At 52.1% G+C, this 14489-nt stretch overlaps 5 protein-coding genes across 5 annotated transcripts; 3 read left to right on the top strand and 2 right to left on the bottom strand.

Moving 5' to 3' along the window:
* Positions 1-242: 242 nt before the first annotated feature.
* Positions 243-2109, bottom strand: J4E90_001653 (uncharacterized protein; the record flags this gene model as incomplete). Its single annotated transcript, XM_051431239.1, has 3 exons — positions 243-1161; positions 1212-2019; positions 2073-2109. The coding sequence occupies 3 exons, from the start codon at positions 2107-2109 to the stop codon at positions 243-245; spliced, it is 1764 nt and encodes a 587-aa protein (XP_051294373.1).
* Positions 2110-2392: 283 nt separating this feature from the next.
* On the top strand, positions 2393-3172 carry J4E90_001652 (uncharacterized protein; the record flags this gene model as incomplete). Its single annotated transcript, XM_051431238.1, has 5 exons — positions 2393-2482; positions 2543-2619; positions 2666-2804; positions 2831-2978; positions 3060-3172. The coding sequence occupies 5 exons, from the start codon at positions 2393-2395 to the stop codon at positions 3170-3172; spliced, it is 567 nt and encodes a 188-aa protein (XP_051294372.1).
* Positions 3173-3970: 798 nt separating this feature from the next.
* Positions 3971-4821, top strand: J4E90_001651 (uncharacterized protein; the record flags this gene model as incomplete). The annotated part of the gene is made up of 3 exons (XM_051431237.1): positions 3971-4075; positions 4126-4381; positions 4433-4821. 3 exons carry the CDS (start codon positions 3971-3973, stop codon positions 4819-4821), a joined length of 750 nt encoding a protein of 249 aa, XP_051294371.1.
* A 4270-nt stretch (positions 4822-9091) lies between these two features.
* Positions 9092-9466, top strand: J4E90_001650 (uncharacterized protein; the record flags this gene model as incomplete). The annotated part of the gene is made up of 3 exons (XM_051431236.1): positions 9092-9115; positions 9172-9267; positions 9350-9466. The coding sequence occupies 3 exons, from the start codon at positions 9092-9094 to the stop codon at positions 9464-9466; spliced, it is 237 nt and encodes a 78-aa protein (XP_051294370.1).
* A 1446-nt stretch (positions 9467-10912) lies between these two features.
* J4E90_001649 (uncharacterized protein) lies at positions 10913-12107 on the bottom strand (the record flags this gene model as incomplete). Its single annotated transcript, XM_051431235.1, has 4 exons — positions 10913-11721; positions 11774-11887; positions 11941-12032; positions 12088-12107. 4 exons carry the CDS (start codon positions 12105-12107, stop codon positions 10913-10915), a joined length of 1035 nt encoding a protein of 344 aa, XP_051294369.1.
* Positions 12108-14489: the final 2382 nt, after the last annotated feature.

The raw sequence follows: 14489 nt of genomic DNA, 5'->3' as shown, positions 1-14489 counted from the left end.
GAAGTACCACGTCAAATCAGGTGGATGGCATGTGAAAAACACGCATAACGTGCGGTGGGAAACGAAAGCGGATGGTTGAATGCTGCATTGGTATGGATACGCTAAAACCACGTTTTGTCTACGTAACGCCGGCTCATCGATGAAGAATGGTGCAGGGGGTCGAATGCAGAAAGTCGTAAACTGCCGCGGCCATTAAACATGTACAACGAAGCTGACAGCTGTCAGAGCTGATATCAGCGCGTTTAGGCCTTCGCCTTCTTGGCCTTCTTCGGCTTGGCAGCGGTCTTCTTCTCCTCGACCTCCTCGACGATGGGCTCGACGACGACCTTCTCCTTCTTGGTTCGCTTGCTCCTGGGCGTTACTTCTGGGACGGTCTCCTCGGTGACGGTAGTAGTCTCGACCGTGACATCCGACTTGCGCTTCCTGGTCTTCTTTTCTGGGGCAGGCGCGGCAACCTCCTCCACAACGACCTCAGCTGCCTCAACAGGCTTGGCCTTTGCACCCTTCTTGCCTTTCTTTGCTGGCGCAGGTGAGACAGCCTCGACTACCTCTGTGACCTCAGTAACCTCAGCAGGTTGTGGTGCTGCTTGAGCCTTGGCGCCCTTCTTACCCTTCTTGGCCTTGGGAAGCTCGGTAACGGTGGTCTCCTCAGTAGCCGTCTCGGTAAGAAGCTGCTGGGGCTTCGCGGCCTCGAGTGTAGTGATGGTGGTGTGCTTAGGGACGCTATCGACAGTCTTGAGCGCTGGTGCTTCGAACTCGTAATCAAAGACCTCCTTGAGCTGCTTAGCCTTGCTTGTCCTTCTCTTGTTCTCGTTCTCTACGCGCTTCTCCCATTGCGCACGCTCAACACCGCGCTCCATCTCGAGACCGGCCTTCTTGTTGCGAGGGTCGACCTTGAACCGCTCATTGGCACCCTTGAAGAGGTCGGGATGTACCTGTTCGGCAGGAATAAGGTGGACCTTGAGGATGTGACCGAACAGTAGGTAGTTGTTCATTGTTCGTGCGACGATGTCAGCGACTTCTTCGGACTGGAACTCGACGAAAGCGAAGTGCTTGGAAGCACCAGTCTTCTTGTTGCGTGACAAGCGTAACCGGTTGACCTTGCCGAATTGCGAGAAGTACTGCTTCATCTGGGGCTCGAAGAAACCGCGGGGCACACGACTAGACGCATTGTTAGCAATTTGTAGTATAGAATGGACTGGTCTACGTACCCAACGTAGAGGACACCAGGCTGGTTGGACTTGGGTGCCGCCTCCGCCTGCTTGATCGCTTTCCGCTGTTTGGCGCTCAGCTTGGGAACCTTTGCTTCTTCGTCAAAGTTGACGTCCTCATCGGCGTCGTCTGAGTCTGAGTCGCTGAAGCCAGCGAGGAGAGCTGCCGTCTGGTCGTCCTCGGCGGCATCGTCTGCGTCGTCTTCAACCGCTGTGACCTCGGTGACCTCGACCTCGGGTTCAGTCACCTTCTGCTTCTTTCCTCCCTTTGCCTTCGCTGGCTTTGCGACTGCAGTAGTCTCCTCTACTACGGCGACAGCGTCCTCAACGGGCTCAGGCTCTGCAGCCTTTCCCTTCTTGGACTTCTTGGCCTTCTCCTTAGGGGCCTCTGCGACGACGGTCTCCTCTGCGACTACAGTCTTGCCCTTCTTGCCACCCTTCTTGGGCTTCTCTTGCACTTCAGTGACCTCTACAACGGAAGCGACAGGCTCAGCGACCTCTGTGTTGACCTTGGCGGCGGCCTTGCCCTTCTTTGCTTGCTTCTTAGGCTTCTCCTGTACTTCAGCAACCTCGACTACCTCCGCGACGGGCTCGGCCATCTCGGTATCGACGTCGGCAGCGGCCTTGCTCTTCTTGCCCTTCTTCGGCTTGACAGGCTCGGCAACGGCGACGGGCGCAGCTTCCTCTTCAATGTCCATGAAGTCGGCGGCTTGCTTGCGCGCAGATTTCCGCGTTGGCTTGGCTTCGACGGGCGTGACATCGTCCGACTTTCTCGGCTTCTTCGCTTTGGGCGCCGCCTCTGATGCGCCTGAGACAAGTTAGCCACCATAATCGGGAATTATTAACGTCGCAATGACTTACCCTTGCGCTTCTTTCCTGTGGTGTCTTGAACAGCCATTGTGATTTGGTGTAATGGCGTGGGGTCTGTGTGGTCGCGAATGTTGTTACGCGCAAAAGTTCGGAGGAGAGCTCAGACGCGGGAACTTTTTTCGTGGCAGTCGCGCTAATGGACACTTGCCAAGATAGTCCCCAGCCCTCACCATTAACCTCCAACTCCAGATACTCACCTCACACCAAGCGAAATACTTGAAACCGAAAACAAAAGGTGAACGCCCTCACAGCATTTTACCAGGCTAGCAACTCAACTTGCTCTGTACACCGCCGAAGATCCAAAGTTCAACATGGCACCCGTTGTAGACATGAGTGACAAGAACGCGTGGGATGATTCTCTGCTGATCGATTCCTGGGATGAGGCGGTGAATGAGTACAAGGTACGTTTCTACACGCGTCGTTTTCGTAGTTTCCGCGAGAATATCGACTAAACAGAACAGAAATACCACAGTATCCACCAATCAGGCAAGAAACTTGAAGACGTCCTGACGGAGGAAGAGCTAAAGGAAGCACGGGGGTAAGCAGCTCCCCAAGCCTTTACATCACGATACTAACGTTTCTAGGGAATACGGGGACTTGATGGATGAAGCGGAGGCCGTATCGGCAACAGCAGAGACCAGCGGTGTCGCAGATCATGAAGATGTAGACACGCCGCTGTCAGAAACCAATGGCGTTGCTCAAAGCGGTCCGTCGCCGCCGCAGGTACGTGTACATATGAAACAGCCCAGTACCGAACCCTGTCTTACGAGAACCAGGAACCAGATCTCTCCGGGAAGCAAGAACCGCAGATCCAATCGCCAAGTGCTGAGGCTCCTCCGGTGCCACATGCTGCCGGCACTCTTGCAGATGCCATGCCGCAGGCCATCCTTGGAACCGGTAAGTCGTGATTTTGACAGCCGTTACTTCCGGATGGTGTGGAAGTTTGACAGTCGGTGACATGCTGCTAACTCTGGATAGTGCAAGATGAGAATATGAAGAACATTATGATGTCCTGGTACTATGCCGGTTACTACACTGGTCTGCATGCTGGCCAGCAGCAGGCTCGCAAAGAGCCCCCAGCGACTCAGTAGCGGATCCAGAGAATGACGCATTTTGGAGGCAGTGCGCATCACACTGTGGCTGCCGAGCAAGTTTAGAAGACGAAGCAGACATATTGAGGCTTGAAAGTCGTTGTTTTGAACCAATGGGGTGAGAAATGCCATGGTCTAGTCCCTGCACGCGACTGACGACCTACACAGTTCGTGCCTCAACTCCTCGGGAACGCAGGCTGCGAGATGAAAGCTCTGCCAGTTCCATGCGGCTCACGAGTTCCCAGCCCCATAGTCCAGGCATCCTGATTAGTTCTGTCCCTGCGCCTATAGCCTTGGTGGTTCTTAGATTACCGCATTGGGCTTGTCTGGCGAGAAGCGAGACGGATCTGCGACACCACCGCGACAGTCTCGAACCCACCTCCAACGGTTCGAGTCCCAAACACCCCCCGCCGTTGCGCCCAAGCAAGTGCGCATCACCAAAATCTCGCCATTCTTGCAGCCGATCAACGTTTCCCCCATGCCATGCCGAGCGCAAGGGGCTGGTGTTTCGCCATGTGCGCAACGGCCTGCACGCCTTCCAAATCCAACAATTTCATGCGTGGATTTAAGGAATAGACAATCCCCAGGCATAAACTTTCTCCTCATCTCATCGCTCTTGCCTCATAATACCAGTGCTTCACTGTCTCTTTCTCTTACTTCATCTGCTTCTTACTGTCCGAGCCGGCCCTCGTAGTGCCCTTTCAATCCTTCAAACCTTCTATCGTATATTCTAGTGCTTGCAGCGCAGGCTTACGTTCACTTTTACGACACTTTTACACGATACGCAATCTAGTCATAATGAAGTACTTCACAGCACTACCCCTAGCGGCCGTACTTGCCTCCGCCGAGATGCAGGTTATGAGCCTTGCCCCCGAGGTCGCAGCTGGCGCGATGACGCACACTGTAAGTGCACTCATACTACTTCTAATTGAACTTAATCTAACATACAACAGGTCGTCGTTGGTGGAGTCAAGCCCGTCGAGACCGGTATGGCACCCGTACTAGGATACAACCCCGAGTCCATCAAGGCCGCCGTCGGCGACATGGTCGTCTTTGAGTTCATGCAGAAGAACCACACTGCCACTCAATCAACTTTCGCCGAGCCCTGCAAAAAGATGGAGGGAGGTATGGACTCTGGCTTCATGCCCAACCCTGAGGGCAAGGCTGGTGTCACATGGAACATGACCGTCGAGACAACAGAGCCGCTCTGTAAGTTTTCTGCATTTGATAGTAACATGAATGACAGCTAACACCATCAAGGGTTCTACTGCAAGCAACAAAACGGTATCCACTGCGGAAAGGGCATGGTCTTCAGCATCAACGCCGCCGAGACCGGCGACAAGACCATGGCCGACTTCAAGGGCCTAGCCATCAAGACCAACGGCACAGGTCTCGTTGCCGGGGACCTCCAGTCCGTCGACCCCGGCGCCGCTGCCGCCCCTACCACCGTCACCGTCGAGGCTGGAGGTGCCGCCGCAACTGGCACTGGCACTGGCACCGGTGCTCTCGCCTCCGCCACCGTCGTCGCTGGACAAGGAACCGACGGTGCCGGCCAGACCTGCTCCTGCCAATGCCTCTGCGGCATGGCCTCCTTCCCCGAGACCGCCGCCATCAACAACTTCGGTGGTTTCCCCGGCATGATCGCATAAACGCCTTCACGAATATAAACCTGGAGAAACGGTGTAATGAGAAGGAGAAGGAGAATGGATCGACTAGGTGTATGCGCTTGGTTGGTCTTGGGGAGAGGTGGTTGGTCGAGAACAACATTCTTACGACGGGTTCGGGCAAGAAGGCTTCTGGTTTAGCATTTGTTCCCCCCGGATCCTTATACCATTTTTATCATTTGCTGGGGCGTTTCGCATTATACCGTAATCCACATGCTGCGATGGTAGCCGCGCGGTGGTGCTGTTTGAGTTAAAGACTTGATTGTAACGTTGTAAAAAAACTTTAGTATTAGAGCTAGATCCAAGAGATCGCACTTTCACAATCTTTTCCGCCTCCAAACCTGCTGTTAGTGCTTGGTGTTTGCATTTTGACCGTGGAAGAGACTCATGTGTTGCGTAGGAAAAGGGCGCAATGGGCTCCTCACGGCGTTCAAAATCAGAAATCGGTGTATTCGGTATATCCAAGAATCAATCCCATCCAAGCACACTCCTTCGCCTTCTAATCCAAACCCAGGAAACTCCACTTCATGATGATAGGCTTCTAAACAGCTTGACTGTTACGGCGGTGGTGGCGTCAAGATGTTGTCGTTTGTCGCGTTGCGCATCTTGTCTGACCGCTCATTTCTTAGCGCCCTCAGCGGCCCTCTTCGCCTCAGCTACACAGGGAGTCAGCGTCGCCGTCTCGAGAGTATCGCATGGCCTTTCTGAGGTCTGGGTGATCAAGATAAGAGAAATACGACGTACCAGCAGCTTGTTTGGCGCGCATGATCTCTGCTACGTTCTCTTTGGTGCGCGCGAATTCGGTACCGGATTGCTGCAGCCTGTGGTTAGCCAACACCCCTCGAGGCCTTTATCGCCAGTCTTTCTCGGATAGACATACAGTGTTCTTGCCTTTCTATTTATTAAGTTAGCGCGATCTTTCTTTGAGAGAACAACGACTGATATAGCCGATGTTTGTGGCGGCAGAAACTAGGCTCAAACATACCTTTCCAGCTTGCTCCTTGAGGTTCTTCTCCCTAGCCTTGTCGCGCTGGTTGCCACGCGCCATTTCGTTGTCTTTGTACTAGAATATCGGCCAAAAATTGTTCAAGGCAGTCTTCTTGGCTTCCGGTGCCGGGCGTGCAGGCTGTTGCGTATTAGGGTATGTATCGAGGGCGCGCTGAGGAATTAGAGGTTTGGGTAGTCAGCGCGGCGGAAGTTCTGATAAAAATAGCGCGTTGTTTGTTTCCGCTGGCCAATTGGGGGTAAGGGCTACAACGCGGAAAGTGGAAGCCGCGATTCGGGGCTTCTTCGCCACGTGCGTGGGCATTCACGATCTTCCTTCTTTATCGGAATCGTTGTTTACTTCTGTTGCGCTTTCCGTTGTCGCACCGAAGGTGTCTGTTTGATGGGTGTGATGTTCTTTGCTCCGCGCATGTCGGTTGCTGCTGCTGCTGCCTACAAAGATGAACGCTCTAGGTGCGTCGAGTGCCCATGAATTGTCACGACACCGCAATGCCTCCTCACCACGCACTCGCATCCCATTAGCCAGCCACACTGCACGGATAAGAAGCGCAATGCATGTCGATTTTCACACTCTCAATTGACCAGCGAATCACTGCAGCAGTAGCAACTGCGACTTGTCGAGCACGCCGCACAAGGCTGAAGGCTGACATTACAAGCCGTGGTGCACCTCGTCATGCGCGCTGATATTATGCAGACAAGATGCGCCACCAACTGTATAAGAAGGCTGGACATCCTCTTCATGCAGCCTTTCAGCTGATTTCTTCTACTGTCGGCCACCACAAGCAGTACACCCTATATCCTTTCGCTCGTCATACACTTTCACAAGCTCTGCTTGAGATACTCGCCCGCCACTTGTTGCACTCGAGCACGGCTGCTCGATATCTGCGGCGAAAGCAGAAATGGCCCAATACGTCTACCAGCCACTGGACGAAAGCAACGATGAGATCCGACTCATCACTTTACTACCTGCGGCCGATCGAGATAGCGAAGTGATCTGCGACCTCAACATTGTTCGGCTTACAACAAAAGATGTGCCACAGTATGAAGCGCTCTCATACACCTGGGGTTCGGCCAAATCAGCACGGAGACTTCGAGTCTCGTCTAGTAGCGATCACAGCATCGACATCACCGAAAACCTTGCGGAAGCTTTGCCGTATCTTCGCGATTCTGTTGCACCCAGAATACTATGGATAGACGCTATTGCGATCAATCAGAAAGACATGAGCGAGAGAGGTCAGCAGGTCCAGCGGATGGCTGACATCTTCAGCTTAGCAGAAAGAGTCATTGTTTGGTTGGGGCTGGATGATGCCGACAGCAAGACAGTCATGGAGATATGCGAGTTTCTCGCTACGAAGGTTAAGGTCGATCATGGAAATGTGGATCTGAGCAGTTTGTCCGGTCAACCACACGACACTCATTGGGGCGACGCAAGAGAACAGCTTCCCTTTGATGTAGCAACCTGGCAGGCGATCATAAGCTTCTTGAGACGACCCTGGTTCCAGCGGCTCTGGATATGGCAGGAGATCCGCCTAGCTAAGCCAAACGCAATGATATTGAGTGGCACCGACGCGATGCCTTGGGCGAAACTTCAAACTCTGCTGTTTTGTATCGCCTACAAGAGAAGTGTGATTCCATGGGGAATCCGGGAATCGGAAGCCGCCGCAACACTCTTGAATCATTGCTTTCGACTTGCAAGTGCATTTGAGGAACGGCTTTTAAGTTTGGTTATATTTATGCGACATTCCCGATGCATTGACCCGCGAGATCGTGTGTACGGTATTCTGGGACTGTCATCCAGAACGGAAACCCGGATAGATTTGCAGCCCAGTTACGAGAAACCAGTGATAGATGTATACATGGACCTGATGATACACTATACAAACATGTCGAATCGCCTTGACATGTTGTGCCTCTGCCAATACGATGAAACCATGAGAGACTGGCCCTCATGGACACCTGACCTCAGGACCTTGGTTAAACGCACCATCACGCAATCGCACACTTCCGGAAATTCCGCGTGCGAGGTAGCGTTTTTACGAGACAGGGTGTTGAGAGCGACGAGATCGAGGCTGGGTAGGATCACCAGCGCAGATAGTTTTGATGGGTCACGCGAAGATTGCAATTCCAATATCCAACGATGGGCAAAAAGCCTAGATATGGCTTCTGATTACTTCGATGGCAAATCCATGGCCGAAGCGTTCTGTCTTAGTATCTGTGGAGGTTACATATCGGACCTGTATGTGCCACCTTCTAAGACTGTTCCGAGTTTGGAGTCAACTATGGCGTTTCTTCAGGACATTGTAACGCTCGGGGACGACGAGATCGACATGTACCAAGGAGATCATATGTTATCAGCCCTCGTTTTTCAACACTGCGATCGGCGAGCGTTCTTCAGAACATCCTCCAATCATCTTGGTATAGGCCCATCAGGTGCGCGCGAGGGCGATCACATCTGCGCACTGCTTGGATGTGACGTCCCTATGGTCATCCGCGCAGATTCACATGGGCGGTATAAGATCATCGGAGAAAGCAATGTACCTGGGCTCAGTCGCAGCGAAGCATTCCTGGGTCCGTTACCAAGTGCATTTAAGGAAGCGATACATCATAACGCGGAAGTAGGACGGGAATACTGGGCCTTTCTACATTCAGAAACCGGGAAGATTCAGGTAGAAGACCCAAGGTTGGGTACTGAATTGCCATTGGGATGGCGTCGAAGAACTGATGCACAAGGACAATTTTGGCAACAGTTTAGCCATGAGAGTGCACCAGACGCATGGACAGATCATGATCCGAGGTTGACGAAATCAGAGCTACTAAAGCGCGGAGTACTGCTGGAAGATATCGAATTTTCGTAGTTAGTAAGCATTATCATCTCACGTTGCATCATAAAAGACTATTACTCCTACCCAGGTAGCAATGAAGTCCAGATTCGCGACCTATCCGTAACATGTTCAAGCGGACAAGACGTATCGTGATTAGTGCCAAGTGCACACCAAGATTTGCGGACGGGAATTTTCTTGCTCGAGAACGTGCTGTATCTTTGTGAGCTGAGCTTTCGAAAGCTTGAAAGCGATGTCAATGGTTTGAAGGTAGTATGGCTCGTCATGTGAGGCAAGGCGGCGATAAGCGGGGCTTATCTGTCAGACTACGCGCTAAGCGAGACCCTGATCAAAGTGATCGCGCTCTCCCGCGCTATTTGCAGAACATTTCCCCTCGCTTTTACACCAACATATCCACTCGATCCACCACCATGCCTATTTCCAAGAAGGATAGAGTACGTTGAATAATGAGGTTATTTACGTAGTATGGGATTTACTGACACCACCCAAGATCCAGCGCGAGCACAAGAAAGCCGACAAGGCTGGCACCCGCGCGCCAGTCAAGGCAAACGGCCTGCCCGTCAAGGCTCCTAAGCCGACGTCCATCGTAGGCACTCTTGCGCTTCTCACCTGATGCTCTTGCATTGCACGGCATCGTTGCGCATAGCTGACCACCCGATGCAATACAGTGCCAGAACTGCCGCCGCGAAATCGTCAACACCAACAAGGCGCAGCTTGAGGCCCACGCCGCGAGCCACGACGCCACAACATGGCCCAAGGAGAAGTGCTGGCCCAACGACTTTTGAGGCACGAGGCTAGGCTCGGAGAAATCGGCTTGATATGAATTTGTGGAGGCACACGGACGCGAATACCTTCGCCACGAAGAGTGAACAAAGAGAAGGCGAACGGCCTATTTCACATCACGATGAGGGACGTCTTATCGATACATGATCAACACACAGTCCCAAGGAAGGACATGTCACACCGTGGTCATATACGCGCGCTGTGGTAGCCGTATGTGAACGTAGCGTGTGAGCAGTGAGTGGCTACATGGAAGACTCAGTATTTGAAAGGCATCTGTACCATACCCCAAAAAGAAACACTTTCACTTTACGCTATTTGGTTGCACATTCAACAAGATGTAAGGAGTGGTCTGGCCAGCAATCAGGGTTGATTGCCTATCCAAATTTGACATCTAGCCCTCAGAGTCTGTCCGCAGGAGTGTTCAAGACATGTAGCTAACGCCACTGCGCTAACCCAAGACCCTCCCGCTGTTTCGCGATAGCAGCGGTGATCGTTCCGCTCGATCCACTCCCTCCTCTTCATCGTCGCCTACGCGCTCAACGTCTCCGTGACTACTCTTCGTCCTCCAAACAATATAGGCGTACCCAAGCGGCGGATAGAAGAAGACACGGCACGAAGTTAGCCCTGGGTTACTTCTTTCGACGGCTCTAGACTCACAGCAACAATAAACTGGCGAGCGCATCACGCTGGACCCGTCTTGTAACGTATTTCGGATCTGTATAGTAACCTCGACCTGGGCCAAATGCAGAGTCCAGTATAAGCCAAAGCCATAGTCCTGTAGCAAGGACCGACTTCACGATCTCAAATACGAACGCCTGGAATGGCGTCGCGATTGCCTTGCGCTGGACGTATACAATGAACACGATGCCGGCGGACATGAGCGCCGTTATGGAAGATGCGCTGCAGACGTTAGTCCATCTGCGTATGAAAGGATTGGTGAGACGTGTCTGTGGGTAGACGGCGCACGTACAAGAAATAGTAGTAGTTCTCTTCCCAGGCATATGTCATCTGTTCCCAGGCAAAGAAGCCCAGTATTACCATTGTGGGAATGGAAACGATGGCTTGGAAGATGCCAAAGCCGCGAAGGGCCTGTTGCCCAAGAGGGCGGCTTTCGATACTCGCCATAGTGATGAACTTGGTCAAATGTGCGAGCTGATGGCTCAGTGAATACAACAGGCAGAGGAAAGGCCTGATTTTGCTAGTATCCTACTTAAAATTGGACGGAATGTGGTCGTATCTTGTACTCTCGAGACCTGACACCGCAATCAGGTGCAACTGCTGCTGCCTGGCGTGTGAAACATCAGGCCTGAAGATTGTGTGGCGCAGCCTGAACATCGTATCGATGCGGCCAAGATATGCGAGGTTTGCCTTACTGTGCCATTTGATTGCACGTATCCTGAAGCCTTGCCAGATAAGAGTTAATTAACAGTGATAAGCTACTAAGCCTCTCACTTCTTCTCCAACCTCCCCTTCTCATCCTTCAATATCTCCTCCACAGTATCCTCAATACTCGGTCCCTTCGGCTGCCACCCCACCAACTTCTTCGCCCTCTCCGCCTTACCCCTGCTGTTGAACCCCCAACTCACAGCCTCAAAGCCCGCCTGCTCGATCGCCTTGTCCTTACCCAGCTGTTGCTCCTTCAACTCCTTCTTGCTAACAAGGCCCAGCTCAGTTGCCTTCTTGCCCATGAGACGCGCAAGATCAGCCCAGAGATGCTCACCGTTCTCAACGAGGTAGTAACCCTGTTCGTTCCAGAGCTTAGCATCGGTGTTGTTGTTCACCGCGGCTTCGGTGAGTAGAACGAAGAGCTGTGCGAGGTCGGAGACGTGGACGTTGTTCCAGCGTGCTTTTCCTTGGCCGATGATGGGGATGTATTCGCCGGTCAAGATCAGATGCGCAAGTTCATAAGCTTGTCGACTCCGGGTGTTCGATGGGCCTCGTCCGCGTCCGTAGATGGTAGGTGGGCAGAGGATAGCTGTCTTGACTGATTCGGAACCGGCGGAAAGTACGAGGTCGTCGACGTTCTTGTGGAAGGCGTCTTTTGGCAGGCCGGTTAGGTCTTGCACGGCGGTCCAGTCGTTGTACTCGCGTTCTGACCATTCGCCTAGCTTGTTGTCGTCGCGCATCGTTTCCCAGCATAGGATGCCGGTGCCGCCGGTGTGGAGCCAGAAGCCGGGCTTTTCTTTGGAGTGGCCGGATGCTAGGCCCTTTGCGATTGCCTTTGCGGCACCTTCGTGGTCGGATGCATCTGCGGTGTCTGCGATTGTTAGTATGGACTTCATTGCCAGAAAAGGCTGCAAATAACTTACGGATGACTACATCTGCCTTTGCTGCCTCATCTTCCAGGGTCTTGGAGTCGTCCAAACCACCGATGACGATCCGTACCTTGGGGAACGCTTCGGTGACAGTCTTTGCTTTTTCCTCTTCACCAATGTCAGCATGATGCCCCATTCATCATGAGGAGGGTGATAAGTACCTGTCCGCACAAGAGCCGCAATCTCGTAGTCAGAGTGCTTGTCGTACAGCGCAAAGAGGGTGTCGCCCCCAATGTACCCAGTCGCGCCGGTGCTGCATGGGAAGAAACGTCAGTAAAGTGAATCAGCTTTGCGATGTATGGACGTACAGGAAGATCTTAGGTGCCATGATTGAAGCAATTGAGATTCTGAGTAACTGCTCAAGTTCTCTGGGGTCCCTTCTGATGCCTGGTACTGATACACTTCATATCATAGATGTAGCGCGACACCTGCGGGTGACGTCATCACGCTAGAAACATCGGGACCACTGGAAGAACGTTTAATCGCACGGCAAGCCTCGGATCTAGCCCTCCTGGTGGTGCACCTCAAACGTCACTTTCGCTCCTGTTGTTCTTATTAATGATTTCAAATGTCGATGTGTTCTGCAAGAGGCTGGTTAGCAAATTCGTGGCGTGCCGCGTAGCCGCACTGCTTACAGCTCGCATCGTCACAGCGCGTTCTCTTCTCCGTATGTCATTCTTCACGTCCATGGATATAATGCGGTACAGTGACATACGATGAAGAGAGAACGCCAGCTCTGTGGATACGCTTGCGCTAGTACAGGTGCATGCGATTGTGCCCCACGATCTCGGTAAGATCTGGCTATGTCGTTTCTGATCAGTCGTCTTTGACACTTACCACGCGCCACCGGTCATGAGGTGGCATGGACTGTCACATTTGATACGTGCTATGACGGTCTCAATGGTGTGTGTGTATGTCTTGTTACGCGACCCTAGAACAAGAATCCACGTAGGACATAGGGCTTTAGTATGCCCAGGTGAGACTGCAACATGACAGTGTATAGTACTTCGGTAGAACGTATGCTGCCGAGGGCGGCTCTCGTTCTAGCAGATGGAGTTGATAGCATGTGCTGATTCGTAAACATTTAACATTTTTCTTGTAGCGCTCAAACCGCCTGTTAAACTCAGATCGCAGCCTTCTCCATGTACCTAGTGTCTTCACGATTCTTCGCGTTCCAGCATCTCCATTCCTATAGCACGACTCTTGTCAATCAAACCCTGCGATACCCGGACAGATGTGTTGGTATATTGGAAGATTTGAAAGTCGAAGAGGTCGTCAACCATATCCTCCAGCTCCTTTGCAGTTATGTTAATCTGGGCCTGCAACTTCCGTATTGCGATCCACTGCGCGACACGCGCGTGAACAACAGGGATAGGTATTTGATGAGCCCTCGCCTTCGTCATCTTATAATGTTCGTTTAAGAAATGCGGTATTCGTTGCCCATACAGTCGGCCCAACATTTTGTTCATCTCGTAATGCATGAGACGTAGAATAGAAGCTGGCCACAATTGAGAATGCTTGTCAAGGAAAGCAAAATGGTCGTAGAAATGGTGAATAGGCTTGACCCGAGCCGAACCAGCTCGATTGTATTCTGTCGAAGCGGAGTTGTGCCTTGGCTGAGATGTTTGAGTCTCCCGAGGATTGAGAATCAACTGAATCCAATGGCTACCATGAAACCGTGATGGCAAGGCAGAGATACGTTTCCACAGGCCAAGTCCAGAGTCTGAAATGGATGGCTCGACAGTCGACCGTACATGTTGCGTTGACCTACGCACATTTCGCAAAGCTTCTCGTTGGCTTTCCCTCTTACAATGAAATTGTACCTTGATCTGGAAGTAGTCCATGTCAAATAGTGATGCTGCCGATACTACGCGAGTATTCTCCAGTTCTTTGAGCATCTTGTTCATGAGCATCGCAGTATGAAAAATATTCTTGACCGTCGTGCGCAAGTCTAGAGCTCGTTTCACAAATTTACGGTCTACGAGGAGGTGTGCAGTCGTCAATGCGTCACCCGTAGCTATCCGTAGTGGTAATGTGCTAAGGATAGCTTGCCGTGTACTGCCATGATACTCTACCAGGTATCTGTGTAGCTTAGGGCATTTCTGTTCGATGTCTCTACGACTATGCAGATATTTATCCTTTACCATCTTGTGATACTGGCCTCGGCATAAAGAACGAGTTGTCTCCCCGGATGTCGTTCCCGAAATCCAAGGCTTTTCGGGAAAATCTTTCCAATTATAGTTGCAGAGGAAACTAGTGCTGCAGAAAAAGCTTGCAAGCAGTGAGTATGGAGAGTTGCGCGTCAAAAGTTTGAGGTCCTCTCCTAACTCTTCCAGTCGTTTTTCGAAATACAGCTGGAATGATGCATCATCAAAGCGTTCTTGTTTCCGGCTATCCAGACCTGACGGTGGCGGTCTATCGTCAAAAGTACGCAACCTTTGGTGCTTTGGGGCATTTTTCTTCCCAAATCCGCTGCGAGGGGGAGCCGAGGACGAATGCGTTGTTGGAGTAGGTACGCGCGCACTAGAACTGAGCTGCCTTGTGATTGGCTTTGGCAGCCTCATCATGGAGGTGAGCTGGTGAACGAGCGAGCTGGTGGGCGCTGTTGCTGTTAAAGATGCGTTGCGTGAGAGAAGTTCTGCTGAAGACCGGGATCTGTGCACGGCAACGGCGCTAACACCAAATTAGGCAAACGCTAGACGCGATTCTT

Source organism: Alternaria incomplexa (genome assembly GCF_024043165.1).
Source record: "Alternaria incomplexa strain BMP 0042 chromosome Unknown scaffold_2, whole genome shotgun sequence".
Classification (NCBI taxonomy): domain Eukaryota; kingdom Fungi; phylum Ascomycota; class Dothideomycetes; order Pleosporales; family Pleosporaceae; genus Alternaria; species Alternaria incomplexa.
This window is presented reverse-complemented; position numbering and strand designations above follow the sequence as displayed.